General features: G+C 43.5%; 2 protein-coding genes across 2 annotated transcripts in view; one reads left to right on the top strand and one right to left on the bottom strand.

Annotated features, from left to right (window-relative positions):
- Positions 1-18,275, bottom strand: part of BRINP2 (bone morphogenetic protein/retinoic acid inducible neural-specific 2) — a 108,935-nt gene extending 90,660 nt beyond the window's left edge. Inside the window, exon 1 of the mRNA XM_008580058.1 lies at positions 17,563-18,275. The gene's annotated coding sequence lies outside the window, so the exon portion shown is untranslated. The remainder of the gene's footprint in view (positions 1-17,562) is intronic.
- Positions 7,292-24,942, top strand: LOC103596437 (putative uncharacterized protein FLJ22184). Its single transcript, XM_008580066.1, has 3 exons — positions 7,292-7,465; positions 24,029-24,542; positions 24,664-24,942. The coding sequence occupies exons 1-3, from the start codon at positions 7,292-7,294 to the stop codon at positions 24,807-24,809; spliced, it is 834 nt and encodes a 277-aa protein (XP_008578288.1). The 3' UTR covers positions 24,810-24,942.
- Positions 24,943-25,461: the final 519 nt, after the last annotated feature.

Here is a 25,461-nt window from a genome sequence, read left to right as displayed (position 1 = left end):
CGAGCAGGAACCGGTCTGCACAGGGGATCCGAACCCTCAGCGGGAGTGCTGCGGCTCTCCCAAGCGGCGCACTCTACAGTGCGCCCCTGGGCCGGCCCCTTTTTTGTTTATATCTTTACCTGGTTTTGGTATCAGGATGATGTTCACTTCATCGAATGAGTTTGGGAGATTTGCATCTGTTTCAATCTTTTGGAATAGTTTGGAAAGAATCGGTGTCAATTCCTCTTTGAATGTTTGGTAAAATTCTGCTGTGAATCCATCTGGTCCTGGGCTTTTCTTTGTTGGGAGCCTTCTGATAACAGCTTCAATCTCCTTTATTGTTATTGGTCTGTTCAGATTTTCTACATCTTCTTGGCTCAATTTTGGTAGCTTGTGTGTGTCCTGGAATTTATCCATTTCCTCCAGATTTTCAAATTTGTTGGCGTATAGTTGTTTATAGTAGTCTCGAATGATTCCTTGTATTTCAGATGTATCAGTTGTGATATCACCTTTTTTCATTTCTAATTTTTGGATCTTCTCTCTTCTTTTTTTAGTGAGCCATGCTAATGGTCTGTCAATTTTATTTATCTTTTCAAAAAACCAACTTTTTGATTCATTGATCTTTTGTATTGTTTTTTGGGTTTCAATTTCATTAAATTCTGCTCTGGTCTTACTGATTTCTTTCCATCTGCTAACTTTGGGTTTGGATTGTTCTTGTTTCTCTAGTTCTTTAAGGTGAAGTGTTAGGTTGTTCACTTGCCATCTTTCCATTCTTCTGAAGTAAGCATTTAATGTGATAAATTTCCCCCTTAATACTGCTTTTGCAGTATTCCACAGGTTTTGGTATGATGTATCGTTATTTTCATTACTTTCAATAAATTTTTTGATTTCCTGTTTGATTTCTTCTTGGACCCATAAGTCATTATGTAGAATGCTGTTTAATTTCCATGTGTTTGTATAGTTTCCAGAATTTTGTTTGTTATTGATTTCTAATTTTAATCCATTGTGGTCTGAGAAAGTACATGGGATAATTCCAAATTTTTTGAATTTGTTGAGACTTGATTTGTGACCTAATATGTGATCTATCCTGGAGAATGACCATGAGCTCATGAGAAGAATGAATATTCTGAGGTTGTTGGATGGAATGTTCTGCAGATATCTGCCAAGTCCAATTGGTCTAGTGTGTTGTTTAGATCTTGTGTTTCTCTGCTGATTCTTTGCCTAGATGATCTGTCCAATAAGAACATTTCTACACATACACAAAAGTAGTAAGAATCATATTGTGAACCACTATGTACCCAGCTTTAACTACTGCTGATAAATCCATGTCCAACCTGGTTCCCAGAGTCCATGGTCTCAACCACTTGCTATGTGACCAAATAAGTGGAATAGAACATTTACTCCTTAAGAGCAGAAAAAGAGTGAAATTTTACATACAGGAGTGGTTGGGAAGCCTTCATGAAGCCTACTTTGGTTAAACTCACCTTCTCCTCCTTCTTGTAGCTGATCCTCCAGGCTTCACATGAAGACCCAGGGATGGAAGACTTGTCCTCACCCTGTGCCTGACCCTGTGTTCAGGATGTGTGATGTCAGATCCAAAGGAAAATAGCATGAAAAGAACACATTTAGGCAAGTCTATATGCTTACTTTGGGAAGGAAAAATTTTCCACTCAGCTTCCTCACTGCCAAGGGGTTCAGGGTCCAGAAGAACAAGTTCAGAAAGGGAACAAAGTAGCCAAAGACAACCAGCTATCTCTAGCAGGGCTTCTGGGCTGGTCAGCCAGCCTGGATGCACCATAAGCATTTTCTGTTAAATGACATACTAGAGCAGAAAACAGTTGATTTAGGGGAGCCACAATACTTGGGGCATAAGGAGGCAATGCTGCGAAGGCTGATTTCCTAAGATCCTGATACAGTTTTAAACAGTGTTTCCTAAACATCCATCATTGGAAAGCCAGACCTTAGTTGTCACTCCTGTTTCTTCTTCTCTGCATACCTTTTTGAAATGGCTGAGAGAAAGAATGAGGGATTTGGGTTAGACAGATCGGACTTGGGTTCAGACTCTGCCTCTCCCACCTGTGTAACCTCAGGCCAACAACAAACTTGCCTGAATCTCAGTTTCCATATCTCAAAAGAAGCATACTGATTAATTCACATTTGTAGAGCATCTAAAATGATGTCTGAGACATATTAGTTCTTTGGAAATCGGGGTTGGGAAATTCTCCCTCATTGTCACATAACACTTCTCCTGCATCCATTAACAAAGAAGATGCAGGTTTTCTCAGTGGGATATGCCTATAACTACTATTATTCATATTTTTACAATGGAGGACATTAAAGTAACCAGGAATCCTGGTTGGATCATTAGCCCTGGTGACCCACATCTACATGAATTTTAGAAGAGATCCAGGATCTAGAAGCCAAGATGTATCTTTCTCAATTTCTTCTCACTCCCCAGGGCCATAACTTCAACCTCCATTACCTCTACATTAACACCTTTCAAAGTACAGACAAGGAATGGTCTCACTCCCAGACCCTAACAACACAAGAAGCCAAACACCTCCCCTGTGCCAAATCTATGTGGCTTACAACAACGTAGGTATCAGTCATCTCTCCTACCCTCATTTTTTGTATTAAGATTAAGAAACTGAGGGCCTACGAGGTGAAGTAACTTGCCAAAAGCCAAAATTGGAACTGTGTCACCCAGCTCGGCTTGCCCCTTCAGGGATACCTCTCTTGCTCAGGAGCAATGACAAGGTTGAGAATGGAATCAAGTGGCAAGAGTAAGGCTACTGTGTTCCAAAGCAAGGTGTCAGCAGGATGGCCAGATCTTCAACCCAATCTGGGACTTGGTAGGCACAGGATTCTGCACCTAATTGCTATCCATGAATTATCCTTGTCAGGTTGTTTTGCTAAGCATATTTTGTGTTTAAGTACAGCAAATCTTTCAAAGGTTCAGGTGATCATTATAATAAATTCTCTTATGAATAAAGAGCAACGATCACAGGCCCTCGAGTACACAAGAGTATTCTGGGGCACTGAGGCAGCCTGGCTCCTGAGCAGGCTGTCATTCCTCCCTGGCAGTAATTTCCAAAACCTCGCTACTGGAGGAGAGGCTGAGAGAGCAGTTACCAGGGCAGGCTCTGGAGTCAGACTGTCTGGGTTCAAATCCCACTCTGCCACTTCCTAACTCTGTGATCTTCAGCAAATTATTAGTCTTTCAGTATCTCAGTTTCCCCCTCAGTGAAATGGGGATAGGAAGTGTCTGACTCACACGGTTGTTAGAATTAAATTAGTTCATACACATTAAAAGCACAGAAGAGTGCCTGGGAAATATGAAATGTTTAATAAACGATGACTGTTTTAACAAATACTTTTACAGACCTTAAAACACCCACTGTGGTTAGTGATTCTCCCAACTTCACACTCTGTTCATTTTCTCCTTTGGAAATTTAATAGGAGTAATATGAGGGTACTTAGTTCATGATAAGATTCGTATCACCCTTCAATTCTATTTTTCCACGAACTTTTTGAAGTACCCCCTATAGCTGGGGTGCAATATCACCCTTGCCCTATAGGTGCTGCCCACTCCCTTACAGCAGTGCTTTACATGCCAAATTGACAGGTGTTTGGCAATGATTTAAAATAAAATAAATACGAGTTTTAAGGTCAAGATATGTTGGAAATATTTGGCCATGTTTAACTGTTTATTAAAACATGTTTCTTCATTCCAGAACTTTCCAGACCCTCTAATATGCTCAGTGCATTATAAACCTCTGAGGGCATATGAGGGGTAGGTGTAAGGGGTGGGGGGAGAATACTATGTGCCCCATCTTTTCTAATCACAGAACCTTTTTTCCTACATGACACCCATTAACCACTTAAGGAACACTAATATTCTACCAAACTGAATGGGCCACATTTCATTTGGATTGCCATAAAAAGGTATTTCTCAAAGTGTGGTCTTTACGTCATCTGCTTGTTAAAATGCAGTTTTCTGAACCTCACACGAGAGCTACAGAATCAGATTCTCTGGAGGAGGGGCTGAAGATTCTGCATTTTAACAAGCTCCCCAGGTGCAAATTAAATTTTGAGAACCACTGCCTTAAAGGAAACACTTCCTAAATTTTGCAATTCTTATAAATTTAAAATCCTGAATACAAAATATCCTTAATAGGAAGAATGCTTGTTAACTTTCCAGTCACCCATATTTTAATGAAAAATGGGTGTGAGGTGATAGATGGTGAGGTTTTTGCTTTTTGATTTTGTTTTTAATTGCATAAACATAAAAGTCTTCCCTATGCTAGGTATTGTGCCAAGCAGCTAGGGATACAATAGTAAATAAGATTTAGCCCCTGCCTTCAAGGTGTTTATAGTCTATGATTAATCAGGATCCAGGCACACTGCTCAGCCTCTTGACTCAGCATCCCTGTAGGACCGTGGCTGCAGTCACCTTAGTAGTCAAGTTCACATGGGAGACAGGGGGTTCATTCTGGGAACCAAAGAAGAGAGAGGAAGAAATTCTCTTCTAGATGGCTCAGTCACATATGAACCACCAAAATGTTGGTTTTGTTTGTTTGTTTTATGATATCCTGGGGGAAAAGGGAACTAAGGAACTGGACAAAAAAGTTGAATAATGCAAAGGATGAGAATGAGAAGTAAGGGGAGGGGAAAACTAATAACTAAATAAATTATGGGAAGAAGAAAAAAAAAAGCCCAACCTTGCTGACTCTGTTTGGTTTAAGGTGAGAAATAACAAGATTAGAATGTCAAACTGCTGAGTCCTGCAGACCCAACCATAAACCTCCTCTGAGCTGTTCAGCTTTTCCCCTCTGCAGTCACTAATTAAATCGTGCTTTGAAAGAAATAAAAATAAAATAAAATAAAAAGCCACATGCTTTTTTGAGTCAAGGAGATTGCATACCATCAGCCTGGAAGGGGCTGGGTATCTGGTTGGCATGGACTGGGGGCCGAAAGTGGAAGGTATCTGCAGAAAGGACAGCAGGATAATAGAGCGCTTATGTCTGTTTTAAACTTTCCATAGTCACTTATTTCATGTGAAATCTCTGTAACATCTTATTTTCATATGTAACCTCTTTGCCCTAGATACAAGTAATTGAAAATATGTAGGATTTCCCTCTCAGTGTGATTTATGCAGAACTGTAAGCCAATGGGATCCCAAGGCAATTAAAAGCAGTATCTGAAGTCCAAAAATTATCCATGTTACGACAGGAGAAATGACCAGGCAAAGTTGAGCAGTCACCCCAAATCAGGGTGGCTCACCAATTCAGTATCCTTTGCACCATTCACACCTTTTATCCAGACAGTATCTTTATAAATGATTTCCTTTCTTGCACATAAGGTTTACTACATTGGTAGGTTCCTAAGTCTCTCCTCATTCATTTCATGAAAACCTGGTGTCTGTGTCCCAAGCTTGGTAGTTGGTATCTTTATAATCAAATACCTGACTCCAGCAACTGAGGCCATCATAAGTCCATTTTCTGGTTCACTCCCCTCTCTTATGTGGGGTCTGCTATCAAATGAGAATTTCACTGACTTAAGCCCTAACAGAGATATTGCTGGCCCTGTGTTCTTGTTTGTCTGAGCAAAATCTATCATTACTCTATATGCATATGGCATGTGTCAACTGTTTTAAAATTAGCCAATTTTCCTAAGCATAGAAATGGATTTTTGTCATATCACATGAACCATATATCACAAAAACAAACCAGTTTTTGTGTGGCTTTTTTTTTCTTTCCAAAATGCATTAAGTCTTTTTAAGTTACTGCCAAATCTATTTCACTTGATGCATTTGTAGATACATTTAAAGAAACCAAGCAGAGGGGAAAAAAATCTCTCACAATGCTGTTACCTGGAAAGAAATCTAGTTCATTACCAAACCAACCACACCTAGGAGGCTGGATTGCTTCACATGCTTTTAAATAATAAATAAATACAGGATTTGCATGCTGCCCTGAACTGAAAGTTTGAGATAGGACAAAAATAATAAAAATAAGAAAAAGAACTGCCATTTGTTGAACACTTTCTACAAACCAGGTGTTATGGTAGGTGCGAATCCTGCATTATTTCATTTCATACTCAGAATGATCCTGTGTTGTGAGTTTTACTCTGTCCACTTACAGGTGTGGGCACTGAGGCTTACCTAGTAAAGTAAGTTGGCAAGATCACATAGCTAGTACATAGCAGAGCTTGCCAAAGACTTGAACCCAAGTGATCATCCCCGAGCCTATTCTCTCAATGACTAGGTCGTCTCATGTGTGAATGAAAACCCATTAGACTTCTAGAGACGTGATATTGAAAAATCAGCATTTATGTCAACTTTTGCATTCCAGTTTTTTTTTTTTTTTTTGTCTTCATTAAGGTTAAATGGGTGTTATCTCTAAGAATTGTGGATTAGAGCAGGCCTTCTTTGGGAAATTCTGCTTGAGCTTTGTATACTGTCTCCAAATATTGCTAACACCAGGAGAGACGCAGCATGTATCCGGAATAGGCAGCTGTCTGTATGGTTCGTTTTGAGGGGCGTAGGATTCCTCTCAAAAGGAAAAAAAAAACAACAGTTTCTTACTTGGGTTAAAATCTGTGAATTTCTCTTTCGAAATGCTCGAGTGTTAATTGGGAGGGCAGCACATTAAATTATTATTAGTCATTAATACTTCAGCACAAATTAGTCGATCAGGTTACTGAGAGGTGTGAAGGTTCCGGAGGGAAAGACATCGACATCGTCTTGATGGAGGTTGTGGGGTGTTGCCAAGGAGGGCGGCCTCGGGGTCGCTGCGGGGGATGAGGGAGGTGCCGGCAGCGGGGGGATCAGGCAGGGAGGGACCAGCACCAGGGCTAGCCAGCTCGGTTCCTGACAGGATTGCTTCTGCAAATGCAACTGTCCCTCCCCACTCCTCTACACACACGCACACGAAGGTCCCCTGCTGTCCCTTTCCAGCCTGCCCTAGGAGTGTACTTACGGTCAAGGGGGGGTACGTACCAGCCACGCGTCAGCAACTTCCAGGCAAGAGTCTCGCCTGCGCCTCCGCGGCTGGGGGGCTTGTAACACAGCCTGTTGCCTCTAGGGGTCTCCAGTGCCCCGAGGCTTCAGGAGGATGCTGACCTTGCTCTGGTATCCCTCGGGTCTCAAATCCCAAATGGCGAAGACTGCGGGAAGAGACAAGGCGCCTGCTGGTCGCCTCCGAGGACCCCATCACCCGCCACGACACGGCTCATCCACCTGCCCCTGCGCCCCCCGCGCGACATTTCTAGTACACTGAAAGGCTGCACACCGGGCGAGGGGGAGGCAGAAATGAACTGCCCCCGCAGTCCTTACCGAGAGCTTAAGCGTTTCTATACCTCAAGGGATCCCGAGGACCTCCCTCTGCAGCCCCAGCCCAGCCGCTTCCAGGAAGCCCCATCCCCAGGCCACCAGACTACGCCGGGCCGGCAGCCTCGTGCCCAGGATGCTGCGCCAGGCCCGAGAGTGAGGCACAGAGCAGTCGCTAGCTCCCCCTGCCGCTGGGCTGGACCTGACGGACAGGCCATCCCTGAGGCTGGGGGGGAGGAGGAGGAGCCGTGGGGGAGGACCACGGTCTTGGTTCTGGGAGACCTGAATGGGAAGACAGAGGTCTTGAAGGCTGGGTGTCCATAGAGGTTTTTTGTTTGTTTCTTTAAATGTCACAACTGAGGGGCATTGGGGAAAAGTAAGAAGCTTTGAAAGAGACGAGATTACGGCGATCGGCGGCAAAACTCTGGCTCTCTAATTCGTGCCATGGCGTGGGTTCGAATCCCAGCTCCACTGCTCAGCAGTGAGATCTTGGATAATTGACATAACCTCTCTGTGCCTAAATTTTCTCATCTTCAAAATGGTAGTAAGAATAGCTACTTCATAGGGAGTGGTTGGGAATGAATGAGATCTTGCAGCTAGTACATTCAGGGTCCAGTGCGGGGCCTGGCACCCAGCAGGCCTTTATTCATAGACATTAAACTTCATGCATTTCCAGTCATCGAGAAAAACAGTAATTTGTCCCAGACTCCCTGAACTTCACAGATGTGTACTGGTTGGTGAAAATCCTATATTTTAAACTCAATTTTAGCAGGTTATTTTAAATGAATCACAAGTCCTGCTTTTTTAAAGGATGTCCATAGTGTGGTGGTTTTTAATGTGTTTGAACAGCCTTTAGGTTCCAAGGAGGTGCCTCAGGGATCTCTTGTGGGTGAGGAAAGTGACAGGTGGAGGAGCTCCAGACCCTTGGTCTGCTCCAACTAGAGAGGCTCACTTTTACCTGCTATATATACATTGGACTTCTAGGTAAGGGTGTATTGATTAAAGTCTTCTACTGCTTTTTTTGAAAGGTTAAAAAAACCCTGTGAGTATATATATTCTTGTATAATTCAGGGAAACCTTTTCCTCCAAGTTTGAGGACACTTGACTCTCATTTTATTTGTTTTGAAAGCTGCTCTTTTGAAAATAGAGCACACCTGTATTTAGAAATGGAAGCACTTGAAATATTCAGCCCACACGTCATAAGAGTACCCAGTACGTGTAAGGCACTGCACTAGAAACTGCAGCATTTTTGAACGTGCACCAACCACTTTGGCTTGCTCCTAGAAATCTCTTGAGGCTCTAACAATGTTTCCTACCCACTCCTGGCCTATTTAGCTCTGACCTCAGAGGAGCTACCCTTCCTTATCTTGACCACAAAGGTGCCCTTTCACCTGGACATGACCTAAGACAGTGGCCACATTGCAAAGCCCAGTGTTGAAGAGCATGGGCTTTGGTATATCAAAGTACTGGGTTCAAATTTGAGTTCTGCCGTGTCCAAGCTGTGTGACCTTGGGTTTGTTATTTAATCTCTCCATACTTTAATTCTTCATCTATAAACAGAAGATATCAACCTATTTCAGAGGGGTAAATGATTAAATGAGACAATGCCTGAAAAGTGCTTAGCGTGGTGCATGGCATATGGTAATTACTCCCAGGAAGTTCCTGATTTGCTGGCCTCTAACAGCATATACTGCAGCTACTACCTGACTGTCACTGACCATTGCTAAATCCCATTATTGCTCTCCATGGAAGTCAGCATCTTTCTAGCTTTATACATAGAGGCACAAAAGCAGCAGCTACCATTTTCTGGATGTCCATTATGTGGCAGGTACTTTGCTGATATTTTTCAATTATTGTCTTTAGTCTACTCATATTTTGTGTGTGAGATAAAGTGTTATCATCTCCATTTTACTAGGTAGGGATACTGAGGCTCATAGAGGTTATATAAGGTAGAAAAGGCCACAGCTGGCAAGTAACCAAGACTAGATTGAAGCCCGAGTTTGTCTGACCCAGAAGGCAGGGGCCTTTGCTCACCACCTGGCTGACTCTCGGAGCTTCCCAGGATGGAAGGCAGGGGGCATGGTGCAGGGGCAAGAGCCCTGAGTCTGAATGTCCCTTCCTCTGTGCTTTGCCTTTCTCAGTTTCAGTCCATAAAGCAGGGATGATACTTACTTCATAAGGTTGTAATAAAAATTAAATGAGATAATATAATTAAAAATGAGCCTAGTGCAATTTTTATAAAATAGGCTTTAGATGTATATTAAATATCTATAAACTTGCCCCACCCAAGTTTTCATTTCTTTAACCTTTCATTATGAGAAATATTCATAGAAAAGATATAAATGTATGTATGTGTATATACTCATATGTGGTGTGTGCTTGTGTGTGCATATGTAAAATTATAGAGCAAACTGCCACCCAGGTCAAGCAGCAGAACATTGCCAGCATCTCAGAAGCATCTTCTTTGCATGCCCCTCCTTGATCAAATTCCCATTTCTCCCGCCAGTCCAATTCGCTTTTCATCTTGTTAAAAAATAATTTTATTTTCCCCTTTTGCTCATGCCTCTGGGTTGTCTCCAGCCTTTTTTGCTGTGCCTGTGCCTGTCACTTCACCGAGGTTCTGAGTGACATGTCATTCACAGGAAAGAAGTGAAATAAAGCGGTTCAGCAAAGCAGGGGCACGTGTGTGTGTGTGTGTGTGTGTGTGTGTGTGTGTGTGTCCACGCCTTCTACCCTTGTCAAGAGCAGCAAAACAGACACCTCGTGAGATATGTCTTAACCCAAAAGAACAGGATGGGCAAGTGGACTGGTTTGAAACATGTGGACTATTTGTCATTCCCAAGACCACTTAGGTCCAGGTCTGGTACCTCCAGCAGTGAGGGTGGCCATCACAGCAGGTAGAGCCTGGGTTATATAGAGTAAACAATTTCTCCTCTTTAGATCCCTGGATTCAACCCTACTCTGGAATTTCCACCTGTCTCAACTGACAAATCATGTCTCAATTTAAATGTTACCTCCTCTAAGAGCCTTCCCTGATTACTACCTCAGTCACTTTCCCCTACAGTTCCTTATTTTATCTTCTTCATTATCATACCTGAAATTGTATCTTTTATTTATTTGTTTGCATATTTTTCTGGATACTATAGTAATAAAGAATATAGGCTCAGGATCTAAACTTGGTTAGAATACCAGCAATCCCACTTACTAGCTGTGTGACATTAGACAAGTTGTTTAACCTCTCTGGGCCTCCAATTCATCATCTATAAAATGGAAATAATACATCTATTTACCTTATAGGATCAATAGGTGGAGTAAATAAATTAATGCGTGTAAAGTCTTCAGTAAAGTGCCTGACATGTAAGTACTATGAACATGTTAGCTATTATCAGCAATGCCCATAATAACCATTATTATTGTGATGATCAGCATATTCCCTGTAAAATGAAAGCAACTTGATGGCAGGGCTTTTATCTGTATGTTTCCCTGCTGAATCTCAGCACCCAAGAATAAGACCAAGCACATACTCATAATAATATACTCAATAGAGTCAATAAATATTGCCTGAGAAATACGTCTTAGAACCCCACCCTGTGCTGTAGTGCAGGAGATAGCCATATAAATAACTCATTGTGGTGTGGTGGTACAGTGCAAAAACAGTTTGAATGAGAAGTGTAGCAGTATGGAGGAGAAGGAGGAGAGGGCAATTAATGTTGTCCCAGAGTCTCAGAGAAGCTTTCACAGAGGAGATACTATTTAGAGTCCTGAAGCCCAGTAACTCTTCAGGAAGCAGAGACTAGGACAGGGGAAGGATCCGCAGGAAGACAGCACAGAACCTGTAAGGGCTCCAGAGTGCTGAGGCAGCTGCCCTTTGTTTCAAGTGGCTGCAGCGAGAAGGGGAGGTGGAAAAGATGCACGGAGAGGCTGCTGGTAGACCAACTCATGAAGGAGCTCCTGTTATGCAAAGAAACTTGGATTTCCTTTTGACAGTAGTGGGGAGTCATTGGGGAATTACAATAAGAGGAAAAGCATAATCCACTTTACCATTTGGAAAGATCACCCTGGCTGCAGCGAGGAGACCGGACTGGCTAGCCTTCAGGAGAGGAAACAGGGAGAACAAGTCCTGGGAAGGTACAGGCAAAAATAGATGAGAGCCTGACCTCGGAGTGTGGCTGGAAGGGTTAGGAGAAGAGGACGGCTTTGGGAAGTCATGAGGAGGTAGACAGTGTCAGGTCTTGGTGACCGACTGGATGTGGGGGGCAGAGAGAGAAAGTGGAGCCCAGAACTTTTCTTAATTATGCTTCTGGAGACCTGGTTGTGTCATTAACCAAAGCAGGGAATTTGGGGAAGGGACTAGTTTTGGGTGTGAAATTGGTGTATACAATATCTATTCAGCTTTGGACATTTTAATCTTGGGGCTGTCGAAGTGAAGACCTTTAGAAGGAAAGGGTGTTAACATTTGTTAAGCATCTACAGTGTGCTTGGAACGATGTTTTTGGCACCTTACTTTTTATCATGTTTAACATTTAGAACAACACTTTGAGAGATGGAGCATTACTACTTTCTGTTTTTACTGATGATAGAACTCAGGGGAAAAGAGGTAATGGCGCCTCTTTTCTATGGTTAACATTTAAGAACAGTAGTTGCATCAGTTTGGTTAAACAAGTCTGAATGAAGTGCATATAAAGAGAAGAAATAGGAAGTACAGTAATAAAAGTAATTTGGGGTCAGATCATAAACAAACCTTGATTGGAGATAATAACCACCCCACAGGGGTGTTGTGAGAATCAGGCAAGACAAAGTTTGCGAAAACATTTTATGAACTATAGAATGCTGAGCAAATGTGAGGACTTCAACTTGTGGCCAAATCTTATTGCAGTGGATAATGATAATAACATCATAATAATGTTAAATCTGTATTTATTAAGTAAAATCCCATTTCTTTCTCTCTACCACACCATCAACATGTGTGGTTTGAAAAAGGGAAAATGCATCACAAGGAAATCTAACACACCCAGCTGATCCCAACTGCTGTGTCTTCACACTTTGGAGTGAGACCCTAAAGATCAGTTACTTGGTTATTTCTACTATCAAGCAGAAACTTGAAAATATTAGGAAAAAATAACCAGGCCTCCCATCTGCTCGTTCTTTGCATGTTAACTAGAGCTGCAATGCTTCCCAGAGGCTTTGGGTGGGCTGAGTCACAGTTAATGAAGTCCCTCCTCAAATACACATAGGCCAATGAAAGCTACAGGTGCCCTCCTTGATGTGAAACTGCAGAAATACACGCCCAGAGGCTCACCCTGGGCTGCTTCTCACCCCTTCTTCCCTGTTCTCTCTTTTCATGTCTCTGGCTCCTCCTGTCTCATACCTGTGCCCTTTTTTTCCCATGAACCTATTACTACTCTGCAGGGCTTAGACCAGCACCATCCAAAAGCAATGTAATGTCAGCCACACATATAATTTTAACTCTTCCAGTAGCCATATTAAAAAGTTTTAAAAATGGGTGAAACTAAACTTTATATATTTTATTTAACCCAGTGTATCCAGAATATTATTTTAACATGCAATCAATATTTAAAAAGTATTGATGTGATATTTTACATTCTTTTTTTAAAGTAAATCTTCAAAACCCAATGTGTATTTTACCTTTGCAGCATATATTTCAAGTGTCCAAGAGCCACATGTGGCTAGTGGCTACCATATTGCAGTGCAGATTAGAGCTCGGTGCTGTTGAGGCACCAAATTGCCTGCTCTCTTTGCCCAATCCAGCATTCCCCATAGATCTGCATTTCGTGTGAGCTTTGGTAAAAGGACTGAGGGAATGGCTGTTGACAATTCCATGCTACAATGATGCTACTCAACCTACTTCCCCCCTGCACGGCAGAGTGACACTTTAAAGAGGGACCAAACTGCATCTTGATTGCTCAGATGAGACTCTCCAGTTGCAGCCTCCATTCTGAAGCATAACTGAACTGCTTGTCACTTCATTCCCCAATAAAAGAAGATTTAATATGCAGCCAATAACCACATACCCATGGGCCTGGGTCTCTACTGCAGCCCCCAAACATGCCAGGGGATGCTTCAGAATAATAAAGAGAAAAAGCGTGATGTCCACAGTCCAGCTGCATGGTCATTTAACACAGGAAACAAAGGTGACAGCAAGGCTTAGGGGAAGATTTTTAAGAGAAAGTAAATGCCTCTGGAAACCTGTTCCCAGAATGAACTCCTGGGACTAAGCAAGCAAACAGACTGGCTTCCTGGAGATTTCTCTCTTGATCTGAGAGAAATTATGCTGTGATTTTAGGAAAGTTATTCCTTTCTCATGCCCAATAGGAACTTCCTCCATGTTGGAATGGAGCCACCAAGCAACTGGTGACATGCAGCATGAATAGATGTCTCCAACCAAGCGAAGACCAATGAGTAGGTTGGCTGTGTTATCAGTCCTCTCAAAGGACCTTGCCTTGCCTTGACCTTTTCTCTGGGAAAGAAGTCCACTGCTGGAGCAAATGTGTATGGCTGGCTGGTCACAGCCTTCTCCTGGTAGGTGGAAGCACTTGGCCCTTCCTTGACACTGCCCAGGCTGGCAGACTGCCTCTCCCCTGTCTTGCTCAGCTGGGCAATCACAGTGCCCTATGGTACAGCTATGGGCAATAGTGCACCCCACCCCCCTCACTTTTTTGTGGTCTCCTCCTTTGTGACTGCTACAGCATATGTTTTATTAAAAAGGAAAGAGAAGGGGAGACAAAAGGTTATATACATGGGCATGCTCAAGAATCTTAAGACTGGAAATCTCCTGCTCAATGCTAAATGCCTAAGGGCTTTGGCATTTTGCCAGCTCTAAGTAAACCCCAAGAGGAACATTTGGGTGGGGAAATAAGAAACGGTGGAAAATCAAGGCTCTCTTTTAGGAGATTCTGATTCTAAAACATGAGAAGATTTTCTCATGTTCTCTTGTAATCTACCTCCTTTCTCCCAATATCCTCATTAATATTTTTGGATATAATATCGATAAGCTCTCTAACCTTGAGCAACATTTTTTCCCATAAAATAGAAATTAGACTTGAGGGTGGGTGGAAGGCCAGGTAATTTTCAATGCCTGATGAGATGCCCAACATTTCAGAGCCTTCTGCCTGGATCCTAGAGCAACTTTCTCTATGCCAATGTATGTTTAAAATAATTAAACCAGGTGATGGTATTTCCAGGATACAAGGGGAGAGGTGGCCCAGGTAAACCTCAATGAATCATGCAAGCCTTGAAGTTACCACCCTCTTCAACTGTGCTGCAGTTAGCATCTCTGTCAGCTGGAGACCTTTTACCCTCTCTCCCTCTCCAAACAAATCCCATCCCATCCCTCATGACTCAACCCAAATTCTCCCTCTCTTGAATACCGATAGGTCTCATTATCTGTACAAATCAATCACTGATTAATTAGATCAAGCTTTGACTTCTCTTGTATTGAACTGCTGTTTAGAACTTACATTGTCATTTAGATTTTCCAAAATATGAACCTATTTTCCTAACTAGACTGTAAGATCATTGAGGGCAAAATTTCATAAGACTTTGATTCCTCACAGACCTTAGGTTAGTGCCAGAGGTGAAGCCACACTGCAACCTCCTATCATTCTGAAGTACACAACAACTAAATCAAATCACAATTGCTAAGATTAAACCATTCCTAGAAGAAGCCAGAGGAGTCTAGGGTTGGTTGAGGAGCAGTGAGATATGGAGTCCATTCCATAGTTTCCTTTAATTGCTGTGTGACCCAGCATAAAGCAGTTCCTCTTTCTGAGGTTCTCTGCCCTCCCTTTTCCAAGAATGAGGCTAACATCATTCTAGCTCTACTTCTTAGGGTAATCAAAGATAAATGAGACAATAAGTCATGTGAGGATTAATTAGATGAGCTTTGTAAAATGCTCCCAGCCCTTTGGAAAAGGATACCATTATAAAATGTATACAAGATCTTATTATTCAAGAGAAAGAGTTGAATCACCAAAAATACAGTGCACAGTAGAGAAAACAAAACAATAACCAGAAAACCTCAACACTAAGCATCCCAGTCAGCAGAAAGTGCCCACGCAGATATCTCAAGTCCCTCCAGATTATCTCTTGTTTGTGAGCAGGGGAGGGATTTTGGAGAAGCGTCTCAGAGGGTATCTTTTTTATGCAAGTGTCCCCAGTGGCCACACTGTGCCTTGGGAAAGGGATCAGGAGGGGCTGATGACGCAGGGATGTTCTTTGCCCTCTGGTCTTGTTCAGTAAACAACTGTCAGGAGGCCAGAAAGGAACACCCAGAAGATGATTTTGAGGGTCAAAAAGAGAAGATGCTTCCCATCCTTGTGACCAGCCCAGTGCTAACAGAGTGGGAACCTTTCTCCCTCCTCGCCCTTCTCTCCTCACCCTCTTCCTTGTGCCCACACTGCAGCACACATCACTCCATTCTGGGAGGCAAAGCCATCTCCACTTTTGATGAGAAGGGGAAGCAAGAGCAAGAATGCTTCTGTCTTCTGCATGGCTGCATCCAGCTGTGGAACCCTTTGGAGCCATCTGCTTTCCAGCAGGGGAGACTCTAGTCTGACATTTGCTTCCTTTCCCTGAAACATTTCACAGTATCCATGTTCTGCACCTTTTCCAATCATATCCCTCCTCAAAGAAACAAAGCATGCATCTTTTCCCAGAGTAGGCAGCAGCTATGATATTCATAAGACAGGATCACTGTGGCAACATTGCTTGGTCATGATCTCAGTGCTGCAAAGCAACTTATTCTGAGTGATAAGGAACTCCAGAGGGTCATGCCTTAAACAAATAACATACGCACAACTGTGTGAAGTCAGGAGGGAAAACATGCAAACTCCAGCATCACTTTGCTGTTGCCTGATATCATCAGACTGCCCCCCAGGGGATTTGGTAAAATACTTTAGCTGCTTGGTTAATACTGGCATTGCATGTACTCTAGAGAGCATGGGTAAGAGAGAGTCACTTCAGCATGCACATGTCTGGAGAAGGACAGAGGCAGAAATACTTGGCTTGCAATATACCTTTTATTCTTCTCATTGGTCTGTGCTGACATATCACTGTCCCTGCTGGATAAGGCCCAGATTACCCAGCTACAAGCACGGTCTTTTATAATTGTTATCCTTTTAACAAACCATTTGTTCCTGCTCAGGGAACCCCGCTCCCAGAGCTAGGAAGAGCATACACACAGTTCTTTACAGAGGGGTCTGTTTAATCACGTTACCATGCATTAGCTTGAATAATAGTTAATATTTGGCTTAGGTCTACATACGCTGAATAAATATGTAACATGAAGAGGGACTGCTTGGTGAGGAGAAAACTCCTCTGGGCTAAAACAGCAGCTCACAAGTTCATGGTCCTACTAGGCAGGAACACTCCAACATCTGTGGCCTGGGCAGGGTGCTGCCTGTGCTTGGTTCTTCTATGGGCAGCCTGTTTCCTGATACAGCTGTAAGCACAAGCACACACACACACGCACACACACACACGCATACACACAGAGAGAGAGAGAGAGCGCCCACAGGCAGTGTTCGACTGTGTACCCAGATGATTATAGAATCAGGGAGAGAGATCTGCTAGATGGTACCAGCACACCCCTCCTTTCAGCACAGCAATGTTCTCCCCTAGTGTCTCCAGTGTTCTGCCAGGCTCAACTCAATCAATGGGGCTTCTGCCATTACCCAGGGGAGACTATTTGCAACCTATGGGGTTGACTCTTTGGAATTTTTTTTCCCTGGCTGCATATTGCATGGGAGGAAGAGATTGACCTCTACAGACATGCTACAGGGCTCTGTGAACATGTGAATATAGATGTATTGTGCATCGCGACCTCAGCTCTTCAGGGTCTTTCCCAAACAGAGTGAACCTCATACAGTTCAGTCCTGCACCGACTGGGCAGGCAAAAGTCATCGTCATCTTCTGCAATTATGCAGCCCGATTGGATTTTCTGAAGCTAATGGGAGTTGCACTAACTTTGAGGACTTAAACCAGGCAGAAGCAATATAGGTCAGGCAGAGTGGCCAAGCCGTGTGACAGCGGTGCGATCTCTAGCTAAACCCCAAAGTCCACTGCTTAGCTCCACAAGACAAAAAATAAGAGAGGCGGAATCATTCCTTCTGCCTGCCAACTGCCGGGCACCGGGACTGGCTGTATAAGTGCAAAATGATCCCCTTACCAATGGACACACAAAACGGACAGTGAAGGAGGGATAGAGGAAAAACACCCAAACCCTGCACTGTTACCTCGAATCCTCGCAAGAGCCCTCTTCGCTGTATCAGCTGCTCCCCAAACCTCCAACGACTGGGAGGAGACTCCTAAAAGATCCCAGGTTTTTGTGCACCATCTCCAGTGGCAGCTTTCCAAAGTTTCTACTTCATGATTTCTTGTGGCTCTTTCTCATTTGGGGAAACGTGAATGCCTCCCCCTCAGAGTGTGAGAGGGAGCGAGCGATGTCTCTTCAAATTCTCTTGCTCCCCGCTTTGCTGCTGCTGCTGTCGCCGCGCCGTTAGACCACTTGCCTGCTGACTTCCCGCTGAGCAGCAAGGATCCCGGTCCCCCACAGCATCTTTGAAGTGGGGCTTCTTCGGCGCTGGGCCGGGTTCGCACGCCGGGTGGGAGAGGTAAGGAAAGTGCAAAACCCAAGTGAGGGAGTCCCCTGTCCCTCCGCCGAGGAGAAACCAAAGATCTTGCCTTCTTCCCAACTCTGAAGAGACTCACCCGCCCTCTCTCTCCCCCAAAATCACTGTCTGGCACATGGGCAGAGACGGTTTCCGCCGCTTCACCGCTCCCTCGGCTGCCTGCACCCCGGCCCCTGCCCTGGGAGCGCGCGGCAGGTGCACATCTCTGGGCAAGTCCTCACGGGATCCTCCGAGCTCAGCCAAGGCGCTGCGGGAGGAGCCGCGAGCTGCGGGCGAGGCAGGCGGATCCCATCCCAGGGCTGCAGCCCGGCGCCTTCCCGCTCCGACTCCGCGCTCCGTACCTAAGCAGTGTCACCTGCAGACTCAGACTCCAGATGAGTGTCTTAAGATAACAATGCTGCCCTGCCTGCCTCTCTCTTTCTTTCTTATGCACGTAGCTTGGCAGCCAATGGGACAGGGCACCACACTCCCCACAGGTGCCCATTGGCTGGGCGGCCTGGCAGAGGGCGGGCTCTGAGCTTCACCGGCTCTCTGCTTTGGTTAGCTGGCAGGCTGGGGTACCAGCTCTGTTAACCCTCCCAGCTTTGCAGCAGGGACTTTTGGGGGTGGATGAGGAAGCCGTGGATAAATTCACGGGTTGGGGGGTTGGAGAGTCTTAGAACGCTGAGGAAAAAGAAGTAGCTGGGGAGCTAATTACATTTTCTTCAAATCTTCCTGAGTTACAATAACCATTTGTCCCAGCCCATTTTGTTTGCTTGCTTAACTAGAACTCCCAGAGATGGGGATCCATTTGAGCCATTTTCCTTCTAATTTGAGGTTTCATTCGGTTGTTTTGTGCATTTTAGCCTCCTGAATTACTTAATTAGAAATGAGCTCTCAAGTGAGAAATAGTACACACACACACACACACACACACACACACACCAGACATGGGGGAGTGGGGGGTGGTGGTGGACAGAGAGTTAAAAGATAGCAGGAACCCACTAGGATGGCTAAAGAGGGAAACATTAGAGATGCTGGGCAGCTAAATCAAGAAACATTCTGCCCCCGCACCAGGACTGTGAAGACAAAGGCAAAGAAAAGAACTTCAGGTTTCTGCAGAGAGATTAAGAGGCAAAAATGTCCTGCTTCCAAAAAAGGGAATTGTTTTGCCTGTGGTGTTTTTCTTCTGCGTGTCTCCTTTGACTTCAGTGTGTGTCAGAAAAGAGGGACTGTGCATCTCCGTTCGGTCTTTAAAGGAAAACTCGAGAAGTCAGAACAGGACCAGCCTTGTTTCTGTGAAGCAGGTGCTGTTGCTGGGCCTGTGAATTGAAAGAGAGGAAGAGAGGCAGGGAGGATGGGTAAAAGAAAAAATAAAAAACAATAAGGGAAGAAAATATTAACTTTGCGTTAAAGGGTGTAAATTATATATTTTTGATGTCCTAATGAGGATGCAAAACTAAAATATGTCCTGTTAACTGTCATATTACACTAAATTTTGGCAAGAGCATGGGAAAGTACTATTTGATAAAAAAAATCCAATTCAACAGAAGAGATGGGAAAGGAATTTGGAGGATTTACACTAAGTCATGTGATGGGGGAAATAGGGAGAGAAGAATATACCATCAGAAAGGGAGAGAAGTGTCTCAATTTAGTTTCCTTGAATGCAGAGCAACATCAGAGATTATTTTATAAAGAAGTGAAAAAAAATAAAAGAATGCAGAGGTTTAATGAATGACAAAGTAATATGCATCGGGTTTAGATAAAAAGCATCACAGATGCTCTAAGTGAATGAGGAAAAATTAGAAATAGCATCTCACATACATACGCTCAGCCTCCCCCCCACCCATCACTTTCACCTGTATTCCCTCCTGTGTATCTTATACAGGCTTGACTTTCCTTCTGCATGGTGCAGGAAATCTGTTTGCTTAGGCTACAAAACATGTCAGAGAATGGTGGTTTCACAGGTTTCCCAACTCTCTGTCTAGGAAAAAATATCCAAGTGAAGCAGTGAAAGACTAAATTTGTTGCTGCCCAATTGCTGAATTATTTACTTCTGTGATTCCTAGAGACAGAGGCCCACAAATTTGTCCCAATTGATAAGACACTGGATGTTGAGGTTCATGTAAAATAGTGTAAGGAACTGGGTAAATGGAGGTAGTGGTTATACAAATAATTACCAATTTTGATGGAAAGAGAGTTAAAATTTCTAAGATCTCTAAAGGAGAGAGGAAGAGGGTGGAGTTGGCAGGCAAGAAAACAACATGAAGAAAGAAAAACTTTCCTGAGCTTTCTTCTCCTATGGAGTGCTAAGCCATGTAAAAAAATGTTTAATAAGGTAACATATGCATTAAAGAATTCTGCAAGGGTACAGTTTGATGAGTTTTCGCCAATATATGCATCGATATAACCACTACCCCAGTACCCATATCATTCCCAGGAAGTACTCTCGTGCCACTTCTCAGTCAAAACCATTCACTCCCCAGGAATAACTACTATTCTGACTTCCATCACCAAGGAGTAATGTTACCTGCTCTGGAATTTTGTACATATGGAATGTTAGAGTATGCACTCTTTCCTGTCTTATTTCTTTCATTCATCATTATTTCTGTGAGATCCATCCATGTAGTTGCACTTTTTATTGCTGTGCAGTATTCCATTGCATGACTATATGACTTCTATCCATTCTCTTATTCGTGTATGTTTGTTTTCCATTTTTTGTGTGTGTCCTGTTAGTAAAGCTGCTATTAATTTTCTTATACTTGTCTTTTGGTGGACATATGTAAATCATTTCTCCTGGGCAAACACCAAGTAGTGTAGGAGTGTAAATCAGTTAATTTTTTTTTTTTTTTTGGCTACTACACCGGAGAAAATCTTGTGAAGCCTTCTTTCTCTCCAAAATAATTAAATCAGGTGATCATGCTAAAGGCTATCACTATTGAGCACCAACTAAATGCCTAAAATGTGTCAGATCCATTATACGCATAATCTCATTTCCTCCTCACAACCACCCTAAAGATTATGTATTATTATTTCTATTTTGCAGATGAGAATATTGAATGCAATATGCTGTTTTTGGAAATGGCCCTTGCTCTCCTGCAAGAAAGTTTGTGTGTGTGCATGTGCACATGCATGCGTGTGCACATGTGGTAGGGGAGAGGAGATATAGTCAGTGAACCATCTATCTAGAAGAATAAAAAGCATGAGATTTGGAAGAATTTTTAAATTTCCAAGTCATGGTGTTTAAACTTTATTCTGTAGAAAAAGAAAAGCTAGAATGACATGATGGAAGATTTCCTGAAGATCAGCCTGGTAGCTGCGTACAGAATAGGTTGATAGCAGGAAAAGCAATTAAAAGCTAAAGTCAAGGAAAGAGGCCATTGACACTTTAAATATAAGTTAGGCCTCAGGAGAAAAGTCAGGATTGAAGGTAACAGTCACTGCTATTTTATAGTGTTTTAAAGAATGTAAATATTTATACATATATTATCTATGGGCTGTGGGGTGGGCAGAGAAGATCACCCACATTTTATTGATGGGGAAACTGAAGATAAGAATGGTCCAAGCTCACCTCCAAATAAGAATATTATGAAGTTGAGACTTGAATCTAATTCTTTTGATTCACTACATCATGTTGCCTTTATACAGAGGTGATAATTGAGATGCATACACATTTCTCCCTGTCTCTTTTAAATATAAAACATCATACAGTAGACATGATCTGGTTCTGTGAACTTCAACCTCTACCCCCATCTATAGGTATTTAATTCCCTAAGAGGAGACCATGTGACATTATATCCATGTTTAAAGGAATCAAGTGTCCTAGCGAAATATGCCCTATTTTTATTTCTACAGTTTCTCTTGCTTGACCCTTCTTTAGAGAGAGAGGTCTATAAAAGCTTGAAAAACCAACTTCAAACTATTTCCAACTCAATATATATTTTAAGAAGACCAGATATTGACTTATCAGAAAGTCAACCCTCAATGGTTCACTGGGGTTTTCTAACATGACTCGAGACTCTTCAGAAAATTAGGAAAAAAAGATTTCAAAATAATAGATTGCACACTACTCAAAAGTAGGAGTATTTTTCTGCCCATGCTTAGCTTAACACCCAAGATATGGTAGGTATGAAATGTTTGCTGATGAATTACTATGGTAAATAAAGTCCACTGATTATCTATGGCTGCACCCCTGTGTACCGTAACTGTGTAGTGAAAAGAGCACCAGGCAAAGAAACCTTGTTTATGGTCTTAGCGCCACACCTTCTTAGCATATCAATCCTGTAAAGCACCTCACAATTTCACTGGCCCCAGTTTTCTCATCTGTTAAATGAGAGATTGGACTAATAGATGATCTGGTAGATTCACACCATTTCTTAGACACTACTTGTGTTTTACTGGCATACATGCTAATTATTCAATGGCAAATAACCTTGCCTAGTTAAGTTTATTATTTATTTATTTAGTATTCTTATACTAGGGAGAGTAGAAAAGAAGGTATCATGGGGTCTTTATCTCTCCCAGTATTTCCTAGGGGAGTGATGAGGATGAGGATAAGTTTTTAACCATTATTATCTGATATATATTTTTTGCAGTTGTTTGCAATGCTGTATGGCAATATACTTCTAGGTTGATTCTCAGATATGTCAGTTTTAAAACTCAATTTATAACGGAGGATTTTTGTTCTTTTTTTTTTTTTGTAGTAAACAGATCTTTCCCTCCTTATACATGTCCTTAAATACGGCTTATTTTCTCTATTCAACTAGATTAACCTTGTGAAATATACGGCAAAAGCTTTTCTTTTTGTCTTTTGAAGGACATTTATTCACATAAACCAATAAATTGACACTAGGTAGAGTAGGAATGTAACTGCTTCTAAAGTAGAGGTCCTCTTTGAAAAGGGCAGTACATGAATTTTCTAGAGAATGGTAACTACATATAATAGTCTTTGTACTACCTGATATGTAAATCAGCTTTGAACAAATGATGTTGGAGGGGTGTGGTTTTGAAATAAATTATTGGTTATCATGTGAGAGAACATTCAGATAAATATCGGATTCCAGCATACACAAATATCACTTCTCCACCACTGTTTATTTCATCCTGTCATCATTTTTTAAAGGCAACACTGCCCAGCACTACTAGGAACAGATCTTACATGGGTTTTTGTAGTGGATGTTATTGATATTCCTCAAAATACTGAAGCAGAGGGCTAGAGGTCTACCCTGCGGTACTCTCAGCTGGGACTGACTCAGCTCACTCCCAAGGATATTCTTTTATTACTTTTCCATTTGTTAAGTGTGCTTCGAAAATTTACTTTTTCTCACATTTCTCCCAGCTCTGTTCTATTTACTGGATTCTCTAAAATTAAAAGCTCAATATTTCTTTGAGATAACTCTGCTTTTTTCTATAAATTATAATGCTCCCTAAATCCTCTTTTTATTGGTTACAGTGGATAGCATCTGTAACAGAAATGAAATAAAGAAGCAGACAAAAGCTGCAAGTAAAAGTTCTGGTCTCCTGCTTAACTGTATGCAGTACACAGGCTTTGTTCTTTGTTGTGCCTGTCTATCTATCCATCTATCTATATCAATATACCAAATATTTCTTTTACATATTTTGCAAAGTTAGTGCTGAGTGAAAATACACACATGTGCATTTATCCCAGCACTCGCTCATCCAATATACAAATTCAACTAGTGGGTAGAAAAAAGACAAGAATGGGACAGCTTCATCCACAAAATCACTGGAGGAATTTGCATCTAGAAAGATTTCCTCCTCCCCACCTGCTCTGAGGAAGTGCCCTTTAAGGTGTATGCCTGTGGGTGCCTTTCCCAAGCCATCTGGATAATGATGCGAGAGGGAAGATTTTGCATTGCAAAGAACAATTTTTTTAAAAAATGCAGTGCAGGTAGTTCACCAAGAGCGTTGCTCACGCCAGGGGATGCAAAGGAGGGGAGAGGCGGGAGCATCGGTGGCCAGCTGGGGGCTGACCTGATTCCCTAGAATCCCCGGCCCCCTTCCTCTTTCCTATCCACGTCCTTCCTTCTCTTTTCTCCTCTCCCCCCTCCTCCCCTTTTCCCTTCCCCAGATAAAGCAGCTCCGGGAAACAAAGAATCCGGGCTCTCCAGACCTCGGAGCTTCAGCCCAGCACTCTGGCAGCGGCATCCCTTTCCGGGGACCAGGGCTCTCCCGGCTCCCCGTCCCCTCCAGCCCTCCCCAGCCTCCCCCGCCTCCCGCGCCCGCTCGCTGTCTCGCTCCCTCCCCGCCCGCTTCCTCCCCCACCATCGCAGCGCTGGGAGGAAGGCGGCCGGGGCTCAAGATGGCTTTAGCCGGGCTCTGCGCCCTACTCGCCTGCTGCTGGGGGCCGGCGGCGGTGCTGGCCACGGCCCCCGGCGACGTGGATGCATCCAAGGAGCTGGAGTGCAAGCTCAAGAGCATCACGGTGTCGGCGCTGCCCTTCCTGCGCGAGAACGACCTGAGCATCATGCACAGCCCCTCGGCCTCGGAGCCCAAGCTCCTCTTCTCGGTGCGCAACGACTTCCCGGGAGAAATGGTCGTGGTGGACGACCTGGAGAACACCGAGCTGCCCTACTTCGTGCTGGGTGAGTCCCGGGGGAGGTCGAGGCAGCCGGAGGCGCTGAACAGGCGCCCCCACCCCCCACTCCGGCTGGCTCCACACACCCACTCGCTAACGACCTCCCCTCCCCCACTCCTACCTCCCAGGAGACGCCCCACTCCAGGACCGTCCTCCACACCCACTCGCAGGCTGGCGTCTCAGTGCACCTGACTTCTCCCCAAACCCGACCTGGAAGCTCAGCTTCCCCTCAACTGCCCTGCCCCAAAGGAACAGGTTGCATGAGTCTCTCTGAAACCTTTCCCGGGCCTTGTCCTCCCAGCTTTGATTCAGGAGCACATCCACACAGCACTTTTTGTCTGCTACCAGCTCAGCTACCCTAAGTCCTCTCCCACTCCTGGCCATATGCTCAGTTCTTTGCTTTACACTCCCTGGACACCCACAGCATTTCCCAGGGGCTTTAAAACAGGTGCCCTGTCATCACCTTGCCAGGCATGTGCAGGCCAGATTGCACCGGCTGGATCTCTAGTCCTCAGTCATCAGAGCCCTTTATCACCAGGTTACTAATCCCCTCCCTTCCAAACACTCAAGTTTCTTAGAGCCCTGGTGTTCATCTTGGGAAGTTCTACCTCCATGTCTAAATGTAACCCCTAAGTCAGCCACCTGCATAATTTCCGTATAAGATTGGCACACATTTTTCCAATATATCTAAAACAAAGCACTATAGGGTTCATGTGACTTAGTTAACCACATCTCCCTCACTTCTCCACGTGCACATGTATCTTTCACCCTGCTGTGCACACCCACCATGCGATTCATTTCTTTAGTGATGCTGTACATTATTCTTATTTTGCCCAGGAGAGAATTCAAAGATAACCACAAGTCAGTCTCTAGATCCAAGAAAAAAAAAAAATGGAAATGTCCATTAGGCTGTTCCATCTACCTAA

Source organism: Galeopterus variegatus, unplaced genomic scaffold (genome assembly GCF_000696425.1).
Source record: "Galeopterus variegatus unplaced genomic scaffold, G_variegatus-3.0.2 Scaffold2010, whole genome shotgun sequence".
NCBI lineage: Eukaryota > Metazoa > Chordata > Mammalia > Dermoptera > Cynocephalidae > Galeopterus > Galeopterus variegatus.
The sequence above is the reverse complement of the archived record's forward strand: the minus strand, read 5'-3'. Positions and strand labels throughout refer to the sequence as shown.